The sequence below is a fragment of the Lonchura striata genome, chromosome Z, assembly GCF_050655825.1.
Source record: "Lonchura striata isolate lonStrDom1 chromosome Z, ASM5065582v1, whole genome shotgun sequence".
NCBI lineage: Eukaryota > Metazoa > Chordata > Aves > Passeriformes > Estrildidae > Lonchura > Lonchura striata.
Genome location: NC_140740.1, coordinates 25702550 through 25724708, shown reverse-complemented (window position 1 = coordinate 25724708; position 22159 = coordinate 25702550). Strand labels below are relative to the sequence as shown.

General features: G+C 39.4%; 1 protein-coding gene and 1 long non-coding RNA gene across 3 annotated transcripts in view; one reads left to right on the top strand and one right to left on the bottom strand.

The window, feature by feature from the left end:
- Window positions 1-22159, top strand: part of LOC146763738 (uncharacterized) — a 65398-nt gene that overhangs the window by 29191 nt on the left and 14048 nt on the right. Inside the window, exon 2 of the long non-coding RNA XR_014951425.1 lies at window positions 1-22159. This exon is cut by the window's left edge and continues 21501 nt beyond it; it is cut by the window's right edge and continues 14048 nt beyond it. This is a non-coding gene — a long non-coding RNA (uncharacterized LOC146763738).
- Window positions 3774-22159, bottom strand: part of SUSD1 (sushi domain containing 1) — a 75759-nt gene continuing 57373 nt past the window's right edge. Inside the window, exon 16 of one of the 2 annotated variants that reach the window (XM_085567139.1) lies at window positions 3774-4042. In XM_085567139.1, coding sequence (XP_085423265.1) covers window positions 3917-4042 — 126 coding nt within the window. In that variant the 3' untranslated portion in view covers window positions 3774-3916. The remainder of the gene's footprint in view (window positions 4043-22159) is intronic. The other variant, XM_085567138.1, reaches the window with a different exon arrangement.

Here is a 22159-nt window from a genome sequence, read left to right as displayed (position 1 = left end):
GATTATGGGTATGGAGGGGGACCCACAGCTCAAAAAACCTCATTTTTGGATGTGGCTACTGCCACAGACAGCTGTAACAGAGCAGCACTTCCAAGTGACCCATGGAGGCCTGCAACCTTGATTTTCCTGGAAACAACAGACCCAGCTGAGGAAGGGGCTCTGCAGATTTGTGAACCAGCTTGGAGAGTTTCCTCTTCTCTTTCTAATAGTTTCAAATGCACATTTTACTTCCTATGTTTCCTGTAGCATTTACAAGAGCACTTCTAAGAGCCTAAGGGACAGACTGTGGACACGTCTGGAAGTCCATCCAGATGATTAATCTGCTCTTAAAATTTTTAACTGAGAAAAAGCATGTAAACAGCAACAATTAAACACATTATCCTGACTGCTGCTCAGTGAGCACAAGCCTGACATGTGCCTGGCTCCTGACACCCCTTTGCTCTGTCACTACTTTAAGCATGGTATGAAACTCATCAGGTGATGTCTGAAAGTGGACAGGGCTCTGGAAAATCCAGATCCACTCTGACGGCATGAGCAAGGGCAGTTGTTAGTAAGTATCTGGGGAACAAGGGCATCTGACAGAGCAGGAAATCTCCTGCAGTGAGGAGAGGAAATCTCCTGTACACAATGCTTGTGTGCAGTCCAGCTCTGTTTTAGCACAGACTACACAAAAAGTGTTTGTGTGATACTGGGTTGCAGTGTTCCTGGGAACAGGATACCATTGGGGTCACATTGGAAACTGTTTATGTTCAGTTATCAAGGAGAGGAGGAACAGTACAGCTGTGCTAGGGAGATCTCCCTGAATTGCTGTGTGATGCTTTGATCTGCCTTTTTCAAAGAAACCTCTGTGCTGGAATGTGTCATGTAACATACATTTACTTTGTGCAGTCGTGTGTGCAGTGTAGGAACTGGAGAGGAAATGGAACAAAGGCTGAAACATGAAAGGGGCCTTAAGATTCAGGTTTGGCTTGCTCATCTGTCTTCTGGGAGTTGGTCCGCTGCTGGACAAACCTTTGGTTTATGGGAAAAGCACAAGATCTTTGCCTCCAAACCTGACCATCCTCTGACTCAGGTAATTTATCTCCACTGGGCTGATGGGGCAATATGATTTGCATTGACTAAATCATAGCTTGGCCCAACATGACAGTGGGTGTCAGACCCCATGGGACACTTGGCAATGGCCAGAGAACTCCAGATGACCACATTACCCTCATCAGAGATGTTACTAACAAGCCTTTCTCTGAACATAGACTATTGTTTCAAGTTTGCTGCTCTCACACCATTTGGACTATCCACCTGTGCAGCTCACACAACACACAACACTTTGACTGGGATTTGTTGTGACATTAGGAGGTTGAAAATGCTTCCTGCAACCCAAGGTTTGCCTGGATTAGCTACATTATCTGGATTACCTCAGGCCACGAATCCTATTGAAATCATGAGCACTTGCCCACCTGGACCAAGATAAGAACTTGTCTTGCCCTGCATTTAGGAAGGAAAAGCCAAAGCATGGGCTTGGCCTCCACTTGCACTACATGCACTCAGGCAGTCTGTAGAAGTCCTATGCTTTCTGCAGCTCTAACCAGCATCAGAAATTACCAATTTGGCTTTATACTACATATACACTCTTTGCAGACAACAACTAGAGGAGATCTGGGCAGGTTTAAGATGGAAATGAAGACAGTCTCTGCAGGGATTCCCTGCCTGGAAGGGTGGTTTCCAGTTCTGCAAACCCACCCACATGTGAACTATTCATACTCAAGGGCAGGAAGAACTACTGAGTTCAAGAATTGGACAGGGTCTATTTTTCCATGCCCCAGGTGATCTCAGTGAGGATATTTTGTGCTCTATGGCCTATCTCCACATTATTCATCAGATGTAAAACAGATAAAAAACCAACAAAATTTGGATGAGACACAAACATGGTCAGGATGATGCCCAAGCTGCATACTTCAGATCTATCACCACTCTGGTTTTCCAGTTGGAAGGTAGGATTGTGACAACAGCCCTGTTGCAGTCACTGCAGGGTTCAGTAGTTTCACATTTCCATTCACAGGCGGCAGGTTCGATGCCATCTGGCCAAAGCAGGGGCCAGGTTAACAGCTGACTGCAGAGCCCCCATTCCCCTTGCCACAGGGCTGCTGCTCTCAGGTGTGCCTGGGCCAAAATCAGAGTACAGCAGTCAAAACCAGTGAAGCGCATGGATGGAGCCCAAAACCACAAAACACCTACAATTCCTCCAGTGCCCAGAAACCACAGCAAGCCAATGGGTAAGACCCTCCATCTGAAAGGTATTTTATTTGGATTGAGAAAAAGGAAGTAAATTAAAAAACAAAGGAGAGAGTACTCTCCAGGGAAAACCCAGAATACACTTGGCAATTTTTGCCAGCTGATCTTCCCTCAGAAGCAGCTACAGTTACCAGCCCCTTGCAACAGCTAAAAAACCCCAACTAGCTCCCCAGCTGCTGCACTACAGAACAAAAGCAAAAGAAATGGCATGGTGGAACCTGAATGTCTAAACGCCTCTGTACATTTCTTTTGCACAAACCACCAATTTAATGTAAGCACACTGTCACAAAGATCAATATTTATGTGCTTGTACATTAGTTTTTCTGACTATTTTTTTGTTCTTGGGAACATTTGCAGTTCAGCACCTTTTGGCTGTGTCTTGGATCAGATTTTTTCAAAAGGAGACCATATTCTAAACTGCATTAAAGAATTGCTTTGACTATTTAAGGAATTAACTACTTTCAGTGTCTGATGTAGGTTCTTTCCATTCGTGATGTATGTTAGAAAGGCCTTAACAGCTGGAGCAATTTTTTTAGCAGAAAGAAACTTCCAAGTAGTGCTGTGGAGGTGGAAGGAAGTGATTGCGAATCATAATGAGCATAGGCTGATTTGGATCTTCTTAGGCTGCATCAACAGTAAGTGAAGTCAGGATTGATTAATGCAATTCTATCCTTTCCTGTCTGAAAGCCAGAACACCTTGAAGACCTCTATCTCAAGGCAAAACTTACTTTTTCTTACGAAGGTCTGGGTCTTCAGGCAAGGTAGCTCAGCAACTCCTCACAGTTTCCTTAAGTGCACTGGAAAAAAGTCCAGCACAGAGGGAAATACCATCATCCTGTATGTAGTTTTATTACAGTCAAATGTTTAAAGAAACCCCAGATTTTCATGGAGATTGAGATGGGGTATGTGTGTTGCTAATGGCACTAGGCACAGCAGGAAGTTCACACCTCCTGAGTAAACCTGCAAATAAGAGCATGAAAAGGAAAATAATTCCACTGGTGTCTCATGAGGAGAAAGGGAAAGAAAAAGAAGAGTTTTCATTTTACTGTCCAACATTGAATGAGCACAATGGTAAAGATCCATTGATTACTCTGTTATTTTGAACACATTTTGATAGTGTTGACTGCATTTGACCAAGGGACTTTTCAACTGAAACATACACTTTAATAGTGTCCTTCTTCCTCAAGCATTCTCCACCGAAAAATGTTTGGTCTGTATTAATCATCACAGCATTCAGAGAGTAGCCCAATCACTAGGCAGATTAGTAAGGCAAAACAGGCTTCACTGATTCAACTTGCTATATACTATGAAGCCAAGGAGACTTTTGTCCTGCTGCCACCTGGGCTCTGTTACTTGAAATCAATAACTGTAAGGAGGGCAAAATTACAACTTAGGTAAGAATTGTACCAGGCTTTTATTTAAGAGATAGTAGGGCTATTCAAACACCACACATGCTGTTCACCACACATGCTGTTTCAGTGGCAAGATTATGGGTTTAAGGATAGTTACAGCAGAAGTCGGTGGCCATTGTTCAGTATCTGTCATTGGCAGAACGTGACACTGAGACTCCTAGTAAAGGATGATAGGTGAAAGATGCCAAGGAGCACTGGCAGTACACGTGGGCACTCTACTTTGCTCCCATCAGAGCGAGTTCATTTTCAGGGCTTTTCTTCAATCTGCATATCCTTGCCCTTTCTTGTCCCAGAGAGAAGCCCATGCAGATGATTGACTGTGCATGCATCACTCCTGTGACCTGTAAAAAAAAGTGTTCTGAAACCATATCTCATTCTGTGGTTATTGGATTTCAAAATGCTCAAAATGTGAGATGTCCCAGACCATCCCATATTTCCTGAAATCACTGGATCTTTAATGCATGTCATCTGTCAGGCTTGCCCAAAACAGAGAGACTGAAAGAAGGTATATTCCCTGTGGCTCAAATGCTTTGTTTGAAAAGCAGGGGAATAGTTAAGACTACCAGAATAAAATTGGTTATCTAAACAAAAAAAGTTTGGAGGTTTTCCTCCACTCAAGAAAAAGAAAGCTTCTGAATGTTTCTAAACAGGCATCCCCCCTCCAGACTGGTCTTGTCAGAGCAGCTGTTTGATTTCTTCTTGCTACGTATTCCTGGAAGACACTAAACTACAGGTGGGTAGTTTTCTGTATTGTAGCACAGCTCATGGGCTCTGGCCACCAGAGGTATCTGGGGAGGTTGTTGGACCTGTGAGGAAGAAGTGTGGAGGGGACGTGTCTCCCTAAAGCCCCTGCATTCAGCTGCAGCTTGGGATCAGCCGAGGGCTGTCATACAGAGGAATCCAGGCACAAGGGATAGCTGAGCTTTTAATCTTTCTGTGTTGCAATGTAGCTGACCCAGTGTCCAGGTACAGACACGACAAGTCTGAGGTCTCCTACTGTTCATCCCTAGGAAGCTGCTAACTTCCTGGGTGAAAAGGAAAAAACAGCCTTCCAGCAGGTTCAGGGATTGGCTGCAAGGGAAAGGTGATTGAGTGTAATGACTTTAAAAATCTGAGCTTTTGTGGTTGCCCCCAGTGCATATCTTTCAGCTCAACTGCGATTACTGGAGTCAGAGGTGTTGGTGTGTGCCACAGGAGCTGGAGGATCCAAGCAGCCTGCAATTGCCCTGGTGGGGATGGACAGAAAGGAGCACAGAGCAGGCAAGAAAGGAACCCTGTGAACAGTTAGCAACTCCCTAGGAGTTCTCTCCTAAACTTCATTAGGGAGGGAGAGAAAAAAAAAAAAAAAAGAGAAAAGAAAAGAAAAGAAAAGAAAAGAAAAGAAAAGAAAAGAAAAGAAAAGAAAAGAAAAGAAAAGAAAAGAAAAGAAAAGAAAAGAAAAGAAAAGAAAAAGATTGTTATTATTTTGATCTACTTAACAAGAATCATGTGTAAGCTAGTAAAAACTTCAATTAACAAACAAGGCTTAGCTGGGTAAAACTGTAGTGTAGTAGGTAGTAAAACCAGAAAATATTCAGAATGTAACCACAATTTTTTTTTTGCCACAGATACCAAAACATACTTTCAATCCTACCATGCAAGTGAAAGCAGAATGAATGGCAGAAGTGATTTTGGTGCTCATCTGTCTGCTTTTAAAATTTGCTCATCCTGCTTACACCTGTAACAAAGGCAGAGCCTGCCTTGGCTTCAAGAAGAGCTGGTTTTCATGGCTTATTCAGACTGCCTGCTATCACTTCTTTTATTATTGTTTTATATAGATATGTGTATGTAATATGGTTCCTAGGGCATGTGCACAGGCACAGAGCCTCTGGGCCTGCACTGCCCATGTTTTCACAGTGCAAGCTAACAGTCTCCACTTGTCCTGTCTCCAGACTGCTGTTTCAAGAGATGCTCAAGTCCCTCATAAACCTCCAACATGAAAACTGTTTTTATGTACATGGCATATGTACGTGGAAACAGTCTGCCCCACTCCACCAAGGTGGGAGTTCCACACCTCATGTGCCTGCCAGAAAAGCAAAGCCTTTGAGTACACTTAGACTGGAGGGATTGGTCTTTCTCTTGTGACAGCCTCACCAAAAGCTAAATGCTAAGGTCTAAAGGGAAACAACTTCTTCCAGATGCTCTAACAGAAAAGAAGATACTCAGAGGAGGAAGAAATGCAGAGAAGAGATCTGACACAGAGAAAGGGAGATAGAAAGAAGAGTTTTGAAAAGAATTTTTTTTTAACTTTGTTTTATGTGAAAAGGGAATAATATTGTAGAGTGGAGAAAAGTTTGCAACTGTATCAGCTGCAGAAATCTAAGCCAGCTCATCATTTGCACATGCTTGAGCAACATCTTCACTTTCAGCAGCAGACTCCAGCACTGCAGCAGAAAGGTTCACTCCAGAGAAAGTGAACAAATGCAACAACCAAATGAGAGTGAGGGGAAAAACGGTAGTAAAGCTTGATGAAGAGCAATTTAAGAGATAACAAAAGCATTCTGAGACCCCCTTGGAACTTGAGAGGCTCTGTTTATGTTACAGAGCTACATATTTGTTATCTGATAACACAACCTGTTTGATGGCTGGCAAGGTTTGCTTGTCCAGATATAGGAGCTGGGCAGTGGCAAGTGGTAGCTGGAGTTTCTATGAAAGAAATAAGAGGAACAGGTTTCTCTGCTGTATCCATCCAGCACCAGGAGGCCTTGATACCCAACATAAGTGTTGCACCTTGAAAATGTGTGAAGGGTACATTGGAAGGGTGAAAGTCTTCCAGTGGACATGTCAGAGGAAGACTTTAAAAGAAGGATTTATTTCCTTTTATAGTTTGTATTGAAATAGTGGGATAAAACAAGTTTTCTTGTTTTAGTCATGTTTGCAATTGGGAAAACTACCTCAGGCAAACATCAGAAAGTTTAGATTCAGCATCACAGATTATTGACAGAGGAGGTCAAGTTCAAGTTTCTTGCAGTAAACCCTATGTACATCAAGGCTATCAGTGAATCCATGTAGTCATCTCAACATCAGTTAAAAACAGAAGGAGATAGCAGATAAGGATAGAGAGAGAGAAACCATGAATCAGTTCTCCAAACAGAAAATATTTTTTCCAGTGTTACCATTTTCTACAGAAAACTTTCTGAAACTGTTTCAATCATGTCAACTCATATTACCATTCTTCTGTGGTCAAACCAGGAAATCAGTTATCTGATGTTGCAAAGTATCTGAAAGTGCAAAGGATCAACTTTGCCTAAAAGAAAGACCCACCAAAACAAAAAAAAACAATGCCCAGAAAATGCAAAGTTTTTGTTTTGCACTCTGAAATCACTTAAATATTTGAAAATCAATAAAAACTCATTTGCATAAGAAATATATATTTAGGGGCATTGTTCCCTATCTCCACATTTATCTTGTCTGCAGTGGGAAAATGCAAATAATTAATCAGCCTTGGGTCAGCATGAGAACTACAATATATTTATTTTTTTTAATTACAAATGTAGGAAGACAATGAATTCTAACTATGCCCAGTGGCTTCATGTCTACATCCTGAAAACAAACCCACAAATTTTCCATTTTCATTGCTTCCTCTTTTAGAGGTCAAGGTTCTTCTTTCTCACAGTTGTTCTTACCAAGTTGCTACAAGTAACACCAGGCTTGAGTTCATACTGCCACGCTACCACCTACTTCAGGGGTGGAAGTGTCCCTTCCCACGGGTGCCAGTAAGGAATGCATGCCCTCAAGCCTCATGCTTCTCATTGGAGTTAGCAGCTGAATATGAAGGTCTTTTCAATCAATTGGTGCTTTTCTCAAGGCTTACTAGGAGTATGTGCTCATCTCAAAACAGAGATTGTATTTCCTGTTGGTATCAGTCTGCCTGGTCAGGGTGACTTTGAGAAAGAGCGACTCAATTAGTTGATCTACTGCAGACAGTGTGGGGCACCCCTTGGTGTCTTGGACTGGCTCCCTAGAACAGAAGCTAGACAGAACCAAAAAAATAAAGTAGGTATTTATTAAAGGTCTTTAACAGATACACCTTGGGCAGTGCAAAAGCCTCGCAGACGCTACACCCAAGGTATGGGTGGTGGCCATGAGTTTTCCAGACAAATTAAAGTTTGGTCTATTTGCACATCAGAAGTCAGTTGTCCAGTTACAGCTTCAGGTAATGAAGTCATATATACCCAGCCTGCTCCCCCCAATTCACTTTTGTTCATACTTTTCACAGCCTGAGGCAGTGACGGTGCCCTTGAATTTCAGGCCTAGGGGGATTGTTTTGTCTGACCCAGCTGTGAAGAGAGCCTACTAACACATTATATGGAGTTCAGAGTTATACACTAGTGCAGTACAGGATTTGAAAAATATCAAAGCCAAAACTTAAGGCATCACCCTTCTACTGAAACTTATTGGTCCTTGAATACAGGCAGTAAAGAACAGTGCCCAACCCACACTGTACAATCTGCTTGGCCTAACCTTCTGTATGCAGCCATGTAGGCTGCACTTTTAAATAACAGCAAAAAGCAAAGACCGAGGATGTGGCATTGCAGGTGGGGGGGCAAAACAGATTTGTTTTCCTTTTCTAAATTGCTTTGGATAATAATGACTGCAAACTGAAACTTAAGAATTACTATTGCAAGCTCCAACATATCACAGCTTCTTCTGTCTTGTTTCAGGTGAATCAATAATTGTTTACTGTTGGACCCTCCTTTTTTACAAATGTATAAAGTTAATTTTGGCCAGCATGATGGCATGGCAGCAAGGGGCAAGTTTGTTATTTTCTAATTCCTGTAAAGCTTTCAAGAAATTCTTCTCTAATCTGTAAATCCCTTTTGGAACCTCTGACACAAACCATGTGATCAGTCCAGCAATAATCTTATCAGGCTGCCATTGTACTTTACACAAGCACCAGCAAAGAGGGACAGCTGGCATTTATTTTTAAACCTAAACATGACCAAGAAGGCTGGAAGTGCCTGGGGACAAATTCGTCATGGTTCACAATGATAATCTTTGTTAATGAAGCTCCAAGCAGATTTCTATCCAGAAGCAGCAAGTAATGAGGTGCAGAAATGCTTACAAGTCCATAGAGAATTCATTAACCAAGCTCCTGTAGCAAAAGAGATGAAGGATTCTGTGGGATTTGAAAGGTGATATTTTCACCTGGGAAAAAAGCTAAAATACCAGGCTGGCAGTACACACATAAGCAGGAGCTGGGTTTGTTAGCAGATTGCTGACTATGCTTGTAAAAATCTTGCATTCAGCTGCCCCCTCTTCCACCCTGTTGAGGGAGCAGAAAGATGAACGTCAAGCTTGTGTTTAAAGTTATCTACAAATTGAAAATCTCTGCAATTTTCTTGGTGATAATATAGAAATTCCATGCCCACAGTGCCAAGTTTCTCCATGAGAGCTGTCTCCTCCCACCCGCATTGGTCAGTGATCCAGAAATCAGGCAGTCTGTGACACAGGGCCCAGCAGATAATTATGGAGGACCATCTACAAATGGATTGATCAGAACCTGTACATGTTTGAGTGGTTGTTTCTGAGTAGGAGATGGCCTTGGGAAGACCTCAAAGAGGCTGAGTGGGTGTCCACACTTGGAAGGTTAAAACTATTAAAAAGATATGTGATTCCGTGCCTGGGGCTAGCAAGACATCCGAGGTCTCAGACATTCAGTTGCTGATAAACAACAGCAGATAGCTACTGACTCCTAAGTCTGCCTTGAATATAAGGGATCATGAAGACAAAGGTCTCTTGATGTCACTTCTGCTTGAGACTTTGAGAAAAACTCAACATCAGTGCAAATCAGTACATGTGAATGTATGAATTTCTGTTCTTCTTGCTACTCAAAAATCAGAGTCACTGAGCCCCTTTAGCTGACAACAGACATACAAAGTGAACAAATGCCACATGCTGCAATCCTGTCCCAGGAACAAACCCTTTCTGAAGTGAAAAACGATATACCCTGCTCTGCCCCAGCACTGAGCTCTCCCTGCTTGCAGGAGTGCTTCCTCTCATGCGCAGTGGGATACTGACACAGGAGACCAAGGAGGTGTGATCTGCCTTTGCTCATAACAATGAACAGCATTGCTTTGACATATGGGCATTTTCTCTATCCCTCTGAAGGGTTGGTGCTAAGCAGGAGTGTAGACAGGTATTTGGAACCAAGGTTGCTCATTGTTACCCAGATTTTGGGCTGAGTTTTCCCTTGAATACATTCTGACTCTCAGGTTGTATGAGAGTTGCAGAGAGCCAGAGGATCAGGGGTAGTGATTACCATTTTCTCTCCTAATCCTAAAGGAGGATCATCAAGAAAACAGTACCCTAGTTTTTTTAAGGAGTACACTGCAGAAGTAACTGTAAAAAGTTTCAGTAAAGCAGATTCTGGCTAGACACAAAGGTAAAATAATTTGCCTTGAGGATGGTGAAGTAGTAGAGTACAGTGCCAAGAAAGAAAGGAATTTTCCTCCTTGGGAGCTTTCAAAATCAGGCAGAATAAAACCCTCATCAACCTGACCTGGCACTGAAGGTAACCCAGCCTTGTACAGGAAGCCAGACATGAGGTTTCTAGTGGTCCCTTTCTGCCCATACCTGTGTGCTTCTGCTTTTTTGCCCTCCTGAAGTTCTGAGTAGCTTTTATACATCCTCCCATGATATCTCTCAAACTGTGAGAAATACTTGTTAAGAATGATGGATTTAAACTAGAAACACCATCTTGCAGCAGACTTTCTTGTGTGGGAGAAGGAAGAAAATGTCCAGAATTTCACAAAGTTCTTGAGGCCATTTCTGTGGCATATACAAATTCAACATGACCCAGCTGCCTTTAGGTTTTTTGCATGTATTTATAAGGCAGAGGCATGGTCTCCTGGTTTGCTTTCTTTTGCAAGATTATTTACCTAGATTCTGTCCAAAACACACAAAGTTTCAGATGTCTACCGCCAGAGTTGTCAACACACAATTAGTTCTGAATTACATATTTACGGGAGTGATTTATTTCTAAGGTTGTTTTCCCTTTCATTTCACATTTCTGAAAACATTCCTTTGTCTTGATTGTGTCACAATAAATAGTTTTAAAAAGAAAAATCACTCACTGCAAATACTGGTGACCTGCAAATGACCCCAAATGGGAACAGAGCAGTCAATGTGCTCAGGGGCTGTGCTGGAGCCAGGGGCAGTTCTGTGCTCTGCCATGGAGCAAGCTGAGCCAGGCTAGCAAGTCTGGAGGTAAGCATAAGCTTTTTTCCCCAACACGTACAGCATGAGGAGGGGAAACCATCTCTATCCTTGGAGATTTCCAAACCTTAGCTGGATAGAGCCTTGAGAAAACATCTGATCTCATTTGTGATCCTGCTTTGGAGCAGGAAGTTGGTCTTACAGACCTCTCAAGGTCTCTTCCATGCCATACTACTTCTGTTTTATTTTGTTTTGTTTCCTTGCAAATCTCTGGAGAGAATCATTACATGGATACGAAGGATATATAAGCTTTATATTTAGACTGGAGTAGACATTAATTTTTTTCAAAGATCTTGTCCTTCCAATGTTCTGCCAGATGCACACAAAGAACAGTAAATTGAGGAGATAAAACAAAATCAGAACAAAACAAAACAAGAAAACTGCAAACTTTGGTGTCCTTCCCCATCCAGAAACTTGGAATAATCTGCTGAGAACCAGCTGAGTTAGCCAATATTACACAATGTAATACTAGAAAAGGAAGATTAAACAGCACATCTGCTGAGTCTCCCCCATCAGCCAGTTCAATGAAATCGGAAACCATGGACATTTTTCAGCTATTTTCAGAGCTAAAGCCTTCAGAGGTGCTCCACAAGGTAAATTAGATACTTCACACCTTTATACTATATATATACTATATATACACCTTTATACAGCTTGGTCTGCTGATAGCTATCAGGTGGTAATTCGTTAGTTTTTTAATACAAACAACGCTGAAAAAACCATCCTGTGGAGTATTATAGCTGAATCAGTGAATATTTTTGCTTTAAACTTCCATTATTTCTGCAAAGTAGAATTATTTTGTTTTACTCTGATATTTTTACTCAGTCAGTACCTTAAGGTTTTCCTGATCTCCCTATTAATCATAATTCTTGTAAGAGAGGATGTAGATTTCAGTTTCTAAATCTAACACAGGGAGAGGAGCTCTGAGAATTGGAATAGGCTCTTCGATTTTTATTGGGCATTTTGAATTTCTACATGAGACAGCATGAGTTTGGTCACTAGGACTCTGATTTAAGATGAATTTTTCAATGGGACTCCTACTAGCACAGCATAAGGAGTTATTTTCTCATTAGCAGCCACACACTGCAGGCTGACCTGAACATAAGCGGCTTTTGTTTTCCCTGGGCATATTTCTTTCCTTGTCCTCACAAGATATGTGGTTGAATCACTTGACTGTTTGGAGACAGGAAAAGTTGTCCAAAATACAGTGTGATGAATTACAAGGATGCCCCTCGTGGGAGCAAACTGCTGACCCATAGACCATTCTGTGCTGGATGCTGTTTGGAAACCTGCTAGCAAAGGCAGCTAGCTGTGGAGCAGGGGCCGCTGCCTCCTATATGACGAGCAGATTGTAAATTTATGGGTACTGTTGTGCCCAGCTTTAACCTGAGCTGAAGCTATGGTACATGAGCTGAGTGGGAATCTGCTTGGTTTTGACTGGGGCTGCAAAAATTTTTCCCAGTATTTTCTAGAATTAACCATAACAGTGAGTGTAAGTCAAGTAACTTTTTTTTTTCTTTCCCTCTGGTTATTATTAAATTATTTAGCAAATAGCTGGATGGCTGGATGTGAAATACAGAAACTTTTTTCCTTGGGATATTTTCTGTGTGTTTGAAGTTACAAGATTTGCTATTTTGTTAATATCTCATTGTTAGTATTTTTCAATTTAGCTGCACTACCTGCAAGCATTTCAGCTCTGCACAGGGTTTTTCACTGCATACTCTTCACTTGCATCCTCTTAATTTAAGTAAGTTAAGAAAAATCTTAACTTCAGCTATTAAACTCTAGAAAAAGAAAATCTGGTTTATTTGTTAGAAATGTTTATTTCCAAGGTTAGGTGTCATATGTCTTCATTTGGTAAATCTTTATTTAATTTGAGGCTTTAAAAATGGAAATAGGATTTGGTGCAAGTTTCTTATATCTCTGTAATTAATAATCAAAAATAATAGAACTATAAGTAAACACTATCAAATGCATAAGAAGAAATCTTTATATTCTGACAGAATTGTTCTAAGAAATTAAATTACTTAAATGAACACTTTTTTAGATGAGTTCTGTGTATTTCTATTAAGAGAATAATACACAATTTCTGCTACTTTGTAATATAACATTTTAGTTATTAATATATTTTCAGTATATTTTAATTATTTCCAGTAAGAAACAATACAAAATAATGTTTTCTAATACCCCTCCAGGAACTAATAAGTTTTGTGTTTGCGCTGCATTTATTTTCTTATGATTAAACCTTTCCACTCTAAGCAAGAATTGTTTTAACAAAAAATGTAGGTAAATTACAAAGCTGATTCTAAAAGAAACAGTAATTCACTATTGCCATTTGCCTGGAGAATAATTAGAACTATTTCTGGTTTAAAATATTTGGTAAATATTGCTTATAAATTTATCTGGAAAGAATAGTAGCCATAGAACTAGACCAGCTGATAACTGATATTCCACCTATAGACTTTCTTGCTATCTTGAGAAACATTCTCAAGGGGTTTTTATGTTCAATATTTTTGAAGTCTTCACAGGAATGTGAAATACTAGTGAAGTCATATTTAGCACATTTAGCACAGGTTTGGACATTACAAACTGTCTCATGTTGTATAAGAAAATGTAAAAGATTATTTCCAGAGGATCAAAGCTCTTTCAGATGTTTCTCTCACTATTACATTTGTGCAATAAACCTTATTTATCTTCTTTGAAGTAGACATCTATATTTTATATGTCCTTTTATTACACAATTTTACATGTCTCTTATTACACAGTTTATCCACAGTATTATAGAGTAAGGCAACCCAACTGTATCAGATTTTAACAATCCAAATTTCATACTTCTCGAAGTCACAGTCTCACAGAGATGCTGTGTGGGGGGAACAAGGATGCTACAGGTCAATAATGCCAAAGCAAGAGCTGTTTTTTTAGTTCACAGGTATGTTCCAAACAAAGTAAAGTAAGAAAAGATGAGACACTTTATTTCAACTTACAGTATTTTAAAGCCCTTTTTTCACTGAAAGAAATGTGATTTATGAAAGCAGAAGGCAGGCTACAGTGCCAGACCAAAAAAAAAAAAACAAAAAACTGGGTGAGGTGTGGTGGCATTCTACAAGGCAAGACAGCAAGGCAGCAGTCCCATGAGCATCAGAGGCTGCAGCTGGTCATCCTCTGCTGTGCAGCCCAGACTCAACTCAGCAGCTGGTGTGCAGCTCCCACTCAAGTTCACATCATGGCTCTGGCTATACCTGCACGCTGCTGGAGCACATACACTGCCTTTGTGTTTGAGTATAAAAATGGTGCAAAAACCCTGCTTTAAAAAAAAAAAAAAAAAAAAAAAAGAGCAAAACCAGCAAAAAGCCTTTCTTTCCTTAAGGGTATCACAGGGAGCTTAGCATTATTAGTATTGGAATATGATTGGCTGGGTGGATGGGGATGTTCTTTCTATAGTTACTATGAAATTCTTTAAGATTACAGTATTCTGCATGAAGAGAGATTCAAATTGAATGCCCTGCTCTCAGTCACAAAGAGAAAATCTGCCTTTTGATAGATGCCTGAACAACCAGTTTAGAAAGGTGTCCACAAGTGACTTCTTCCCCCTGAGCTTTGCCAAATTTAAATCAGGGAAAAATTTTTTTGTATTTCTGGAAGGGGAAAAAGAACCAGCTAATGTTTACAGGCAAAATTATGATCTCAGCTTTAACTTCAGGCTGCTTCAGCTGTCCCCACTCCTCCATTTTTTCTCTGTAGGTAAATATTTTTCTGGAGAAATACAACTTCTCCTGCTCCTCACAGGAGCACATCCAGAGTGACCATGATGTTGCAATCACTACACCTGTGTTGCCGACTTGCAAATGACCTGTCTGGCTAGACCCCCAAACTGACAGCTAAACATGCCTGGCTATGAGGAACTGCAACAAAGAAGACATGGGAAAAAACAGCACGAAAAGCAGAAGTGGTGTATTCATCTCCTTGCAAATTCTATCTGCTGGCTTTTGCTTTATCTCCTGAGCAACTCATTCCCCTCCTTAATCATGTTCATGTGACAGAGTTTCTTACCAGTGGCCTCTCTCTGAAGTGATAATGGCCCTTTACCCTCAAGAACGTCGGTATTTTCCGCAAGTCACTTGACTATGGACAGAAAATAGATTGTCAGCCACAGTTTAGCACTGTTTTCCAGTTGTCAAGAGGTGCTTCCCATAAAGCAGGAGAAATTTCACTGAAGTTGGTTGCTTTTTATTTTGCTTACTGCTCCTCAGGCCCAAAGGAGTTTCAAATGTTTGCCATGCCATAGCCACAGTATTCAGATAACAACTGTATGCTAGAGTTTGTGATATTTCTAGTGCCCTCATATGTTTCCTTGTATCACACACTAGCAGATAGAGACTATCAAAGGAAGCAGATAGCTCCACTGAAATCCCACAGGAAGTGCTCTCCTGCTCTGCCTCCCAGTACTGTTTTGGAGCTGTGGAACACAGGGTATTGTGGCTTTAGCTGGAGGCCAGTGTAAAGCAATAGCAACTGCAAAGCTCACACCAAAACTGAGGGAGCTAAGCAGGTAACACTGCCTGCTGCAATGACCACATGTACAGGATGCAAACAGGGTGCTCTACTTAGAGCTTCTTTAGATAAGTAGCTACGAGATCGAGTAGAGACTTATTGCTCAGAACCAATGTCAGGCACACAGCTACAGAGTATACATAGATATAATACCCTTCAGAATAACATTCACATGGATAATTTTCACCAAATAGTTAAAAAAGAAAAAGACATTAATTCCTACAATGGAATATTTCTATTTTCTACCTACTCTCAAAATGTATTGCTCTAATCACAAGTACACTGGCAGATAAAAATCCATGGGAAATGCCCCTGTATTAATGAGGACTTTATGTAACCTTCTCATTCAGCAGTGCAAAGTAAAATCAACTTGTAGTATGAAAAACAGGCCTTGATCACAGACAGGTATGTGTGGTAGAACCAGCTTTTAAAACAAAAAATATAGTTATCAGAAAATAAAGGAATAGCAATGTCAGTGTTGAGACGGACACATGACATACACACACTTGTGTAGAGACAACAATGGCTTTTTTTTCATTACAAGTTGTTTTATAAAATGCTATGTCTAATGATGTCTATTTCTAGTAGTAACCTATTTAAAGTTACAGATGTGTTATTGTTTTGGTTAGTTAACAACTAATGCGGTTAAAATGTGAGCTATAGCTATCCTAGGCATTAAAACAGATATAGAAATAATAGAACTAGGCCTTTAAAAGGTTACATCATCTTGACACTGAGAAGTAAATTTGTGTTGGAGTGATCATGTATTTCTTTTTATTTTTTGATGTATTATTGTTATGTGGGTGTTAGTAGGGTTAATCGCTCTAGAATAACAATTTAAGTATGATCACTACAGATCAAAACCACACCCTTTTGGCAGCTGTAAAGGTCAAAATAAATAAATAATAAAGTTTTTTTCTCTATAAAATAAAAAATGTAATATATAAACTACTTTATCTAATCTTACTTAATCTTGTTGTCTAAATCAGTGCTCATGATACAAAATTGAGAGTCAAATAATAACAGCTCTATTTTAATGTTTTTTACCAGTTCTATGGCAGTCAGGACAATACCTAATCTCCCTGTTCCTCATGCCTTCTTGTGGCAAAATATTTTGGATTCTCTGGAAAATAAGATAAGTATATCTCTATATGATATAAAGAACACATAGGGACTGACAGGCATGGGTGTAAGATAATCATATATATTCAGAACCAGACACAAGGTTTTTCATCCCAGTGAGGGGCATTTGAAGATAAATAACCGCAGATAAGCAGCAGAGGAAGCATTATAAGAATTTTGTTGTACAAAGGGAAGAAAGAGAATTGGGTACTGACATGGTTTTTCCTAAGTACAAAGGAGAAGCAGCAGTTCAAAACAAATAAAGAAGTGAATACAGGAATACCTAAAAATACAATTTGTCCATAAAATCTACATTTCTTTTTCTGAAAAAGAAGTTTTCATAAACAAAGCTTTATATTTGTCTTTAAAAGTCTCTGATGGTGCTTATCAGTATTATACAAGAAGGAAAAGAAAAAGGAATCGCTAAATGATTCAAAGAGGTACTAGTGTCTCTCTTGCACAGAGGCAAACATGCATATCCTGACCACCAACATGTATCCAAGTCCCATATCCAAAACACTTTTTTCCTTCCATAAAGGCACATGCCCCAGATTAACCTTCCAAGAAAAATCTACCAACGTTGCCTTGGTGCAAATTGTAAAGAATTTTTGCAACATCTTGGGATCTATTTACATTATGCTTTTCCTTCTTAATCAGATTTTATGGTTTTGGTTTTGGCTTGTTTTTTTTCTCCCAAGGGAAGCGTACACTTCCAAAAAGAAATCCAAATAATTTAAGGATACTGTCTCTCCCTGAACCTGACACATTATTTTTAGAAACTGCAACTTCAAAATAACAGCACACATTCAAACTTCCCTCAGAAGGAGACCTATTTGCATGAAAATGGTCAGTCTTGACATCACCACTGTTTTTTAGAAAAGCTCAGCAATTACACAAAAGGATGCCTCTGGTTGGTCTCAGGTCACTTCCTCATTTTCCAGTTGGGTCTTTAATTGGAACTGTGGTAATGCTTCCCTACTGACACATATAAAAATTGCAGACTTTGACAACCTGAACCTGCAGAGGTTCTGTTACTTGCTTTCATTTGCTGATCCCTTGGTTGAAAATCTATTGGCAAAGACCATCTCATAAGCAAGTATCGGATAACTCTTCCTGTCAGACCCACTAGAAAGATTGACTGCCATGAGTGCTGGTCTTGAGTCACAGACAGTCTTTGAAAGTCCATGGAGAAATGAAAAGGCTAGACAAGCAATAAATTCTGTGATTCCAAAATATATGTTCTCAGATGGCAAGTGTTTTCAGAGCCTGTAGGGAACCATGACAGAAGGCAGATTCAATGACTGGCAGCAGAAGCAGATCCTTCTCAAAATTCTGATCACAAAAGAGCCAGTCAGATTTGGGATAATGTTCTGAAAAAGCTAGGGACAATATGACTCCTCAATGCATTTTTTTAGAATATGAACTCTCATTACAATTTTTTTTAGATCAATAATTTATTGTGAACAATCAGCAAGGTTTTGTCTGTGTCATTAAAATTGCATTAAGAGGCACCTCTTTACCTCTCTCTGATTTTCCTCCTGCTGAAGAAAGTTCCAAATTTAAAGTATATCCATGTACTTTTTCTGTCTTGATTTGAAATGTGAGCGAAACAATGAAAAAGAGCAAATGTCCCAGCAAGCATATTTGAGATCGTCAGGCTGGAAGACCTTTTAATTAGAATATATTTCCTAGGGGTATAGCTGATTTTATTTTTTTCCCCACAAAAAAAAGAGTAATTCCTTTCCCTCCTTATTCCAAAGAGAAAAAAAAAGGTAATCCTATACTTCCACAGGATGTTGACTACATTGGGAAAAAGACAAAAGGAAATTAATGTAACTTACCATATAGGAGAAAATTAATACAAGATAAAAAAGGTAACAAAGCAAAAGTCAAATAATTGTAGTCTTGCTCAGGGGTGTCAAAGGTAGGAATAAAAACCATTCCTATTGGTTTTGAGAGCTCCTTTTATACTTTGAAAAACAAAGCTTAATTATAGTGATTTGCATTTGTGGATGGCAGGAAAGGAAACTGCTGCTTCTTGCAGTTTCAAGACCTGCATTTGTTGTTTGTGATTTTCCAGCAGCTGGTAACCAGATTTCTACAGCTGTGAGAAAGCTAAGGCTGAAGTGAAGACTTCCCCTAGATAATTAAAAATCAGCACATTTTTGCTAAAGTCAGGCAACAGCAAATTTAGCATATAAACTACAAGCTGCAAAAACAGTAATAAATTCCTGCTAACACAGACAAGGACCTTTAATCTGCAGCCTCTCATACATAGTGTTACAGACATGTTACCTGCATTCTCAGCACAGTTCCTTGAAAGAACAAGAATGGGTAAGGCCATGAATGAGGTGTGAAGAGAATGGTTTTAGTAGACATCTTGGAAAGCCCACTGTAAATATCTGAGACTCAAAGGCTATCTTTTATCTGAAAGAATCTAAACATTATCTTGAGTCACTCTTAAAATCTTCTGTTCAGTTACACATTTCTGCATAAACCTGATTCCTCTATTTGTATGAACACCAGGGTTTAGCTTTTCCATGCATTACATATTCTCTAGATATTGTTTGTGCTGTGTCCATGTTTCCCAGAAGATCAGAGTTGGGGAAAAACAGTGTCCTTTTGCTTATCTGTCATCATTGTGGACCAGCAACTATCAGAGACAACCTGTTTATGGAAAGATTGCACTTATATTAATTTTTGTTTATGGAAAGATTGCACTTTTATTAATTTTTTTTCTCATAAATACAGATAGATGTGTTCAGAGAATGCTGTTGTTCTTATCTAGTGAGAAACACTCCTTTGGTTTCCTATGGCAGCCGCCTCTGGCACCACTGATTTTCTGATTCTCATAACAGGTTTTAAGAATTAACAGACTACAAATGGATAGTGAAAAAAACCCATTGCTCTATAATTCTTTAAATGAGTCTGCAGAGAACAGTCTGCAGGGATGCTGAAAGAGTTTAGATAACAGGCAGATCTGTGAACACTGGGTTCAATCAAGCATCGTTTTCCTTGGATTTGTATCTTGTTACTGACCTGAATTCCTAATGTAACTGAGTAGTTTTATTAAATGAACTCAGCTCTTAGAAGGCACAGGAGACTAATCACATACTAAGCAGTAAAAGCTTTTCATTGCTGTTTGCATGCAAGAGACAGAAGTGACTGTGCAAGGGATTCTACTGTATTCCACGTTTTAAAAAGCTTGGGCAGAATATCAGTTATTAGTGCAGTAGATTATCTGGGGTCTGACAAGTAGAGAGACTGTTTTCTTGCTCTTCTCAATTGCCTGCTTTCACCAAACTCAAAATACAACAATTTTAATATTCCTGTTGCTCTTGAATGTGCCTTAATAGAGACAGTAGGCAAAGATACTATTGTGGGGAGACAGAGTTTGAAGCATGGTAATTTCTTTAGAAAACCTAAACCTGTGAAACAGCTGCTTACAATAAGTAGTGCAGAAGGAACATTAGGACACACCAATCCCAAACTTATGAACAAGGGCAGTGGAGGTCAGCAGAGAGGGACATGCTGATCTCTCTCTCTCTGGTGACCAGCAAGGGAAATGGATAAAGGAATGGAATGAAGATGCATCAGGTGAAGTTTCAGTTGAACATTAGGCAAAAAGTTCTTCAGTGAGAGGGAGGGTGCTGGAATAGGCCAGAGAAGTGGTCACAGCACCACACCTGTCCAAGTTCAAGAAGCTCTTAAACATGGTCATATGGTTTAGTTTTAGGTAATCCTGTGAAAAGCAAGAAGTTGGACTTAATCATCTGTGTGAGTCCCTTCCAGCTTGAGATATTCTATGATTCTGTGATTCTAAGTCTTGACTGATATGCCACTCATAGGAAAATATACCTTAAAAATGGAAAGGGGTATAAAAGTGAAGTTCAGTATAAGAGTTGCAGGTTCTTAATGACTGCTGAATTAAGATTTTTAAGAGAGACTGGAAGTGTTAAAAAAATTAAAAATCAAAACCTGATATTTAGACTGTTGAGAAATAGTATCTCTTTTAAGTATTGTCATTTCCAGACACTGTGTCAAGGTATTTGAAACCATTTTCACCGCGCCTTTATTCCTATAATAAAGCATATCCCAACTGCAGCAGTTTTGCCCATACAGAGAAAGCTTATAACTAAAAGAAAAGGATATGACTAAACACAGGAGGCAATTAGTCAATACCTAAAGCAGATTAGCAAGGAAAATATCTGGGAAGGGAAAGTCCAAGTACTAGATAAAATGCCAGGAGGCAAAAGTATTTTACTATCATACTGCTTTACGCTTGTCTGCTGTGACATGTTTACACAAAAGCAAGTGACATCTAAATGGAATTACACTGGATGTTTCTCTCATTAGCTTACTATTCTTGCTTGCTGATATTCTACCAAGTGTTTTGAGTTCATCACTCCTGTGATTGCAAAATCACTGTAATTTAAGTCTTACTCTGTCACCTTAATGCAGCCCTTTTTCAATGTATAAACTCTGCTTTTTGCTTTGGAGGATGAAGCTGGGTGAAGCTAGAGCTGCTGCTTGCAGTAAGTCATATAATTGACAAAGAAATACTTGCTGCACCTTGTCAAAGATGGCATGGCTTTTCATTGCTAAATGCCAAAAGCCAATACATGAAAAATGTGGTTTAAGAATTTGGTTTATTTGAAAATTATTAAACAGCCTTGTGGTAAATTATCAGGCTGTGTAATGAAAAAAAAAAAACAACAAAACCAAAAACCAGAAGTCCCAGCAGAAAGCAGGGCAGACCAAAAGATCCTAAACTAACTCCAACAATCTTATTTCATCTCATATGCTGTTGTTGGACAGATTAAAAAAAGAGAAGTCTTTCAAGAAGGAACACACACACATCAAGTATGGCATTTTATCTTCAAACAATAAAAGAAATTGCACAAAGGCAATGTGCAGCTGGAAATTCCTATCCACCTTGCTTCACACTGACCTCCTGTGTAGACAAACAATGGATAAGTAATAGTCCTGCTGAAGATTCTGTGAATACTGCTGTGGCTATACCTGCAAACATTCTTACACCTATTGTTTCAAAATTGAAAAAATCCTCAGTGTGTTCACCTCTCTGGTCTCCTCTTCCTGCCTTGAATTAAAGCCTAACAGTAGATTCTAAACTAATGTAAATATATGTCACATTGGACTAAATTAAGAAATAACCATGTTACATGGCATGGAATGAGAATGTGGGTGATGCCATAAATTCATAGGAATTTCATGGAAATCAGGGGGAGAAAAATGAATTCCCCAGTATACCTTGATCTAGGCCCAGTTTTAAATTTGTTTTATTGTAATAAAAATGAACATCTAGCAGACTGAAACCATGAAGAGTAACATGATTGAAGTAGTATTTAGCTGAACTAGAAGCCAGATTTCATTAAGCCATAAACCACTTAAATCGTCATACTGAAACATGCTGTATAATGGCATAATAATAATAATATTAATTTGCCAGCTGGAGATTGGTGTACTGTAAAAATGCAGAACTGCTGTTGAAGCACTCTTTCACAGAA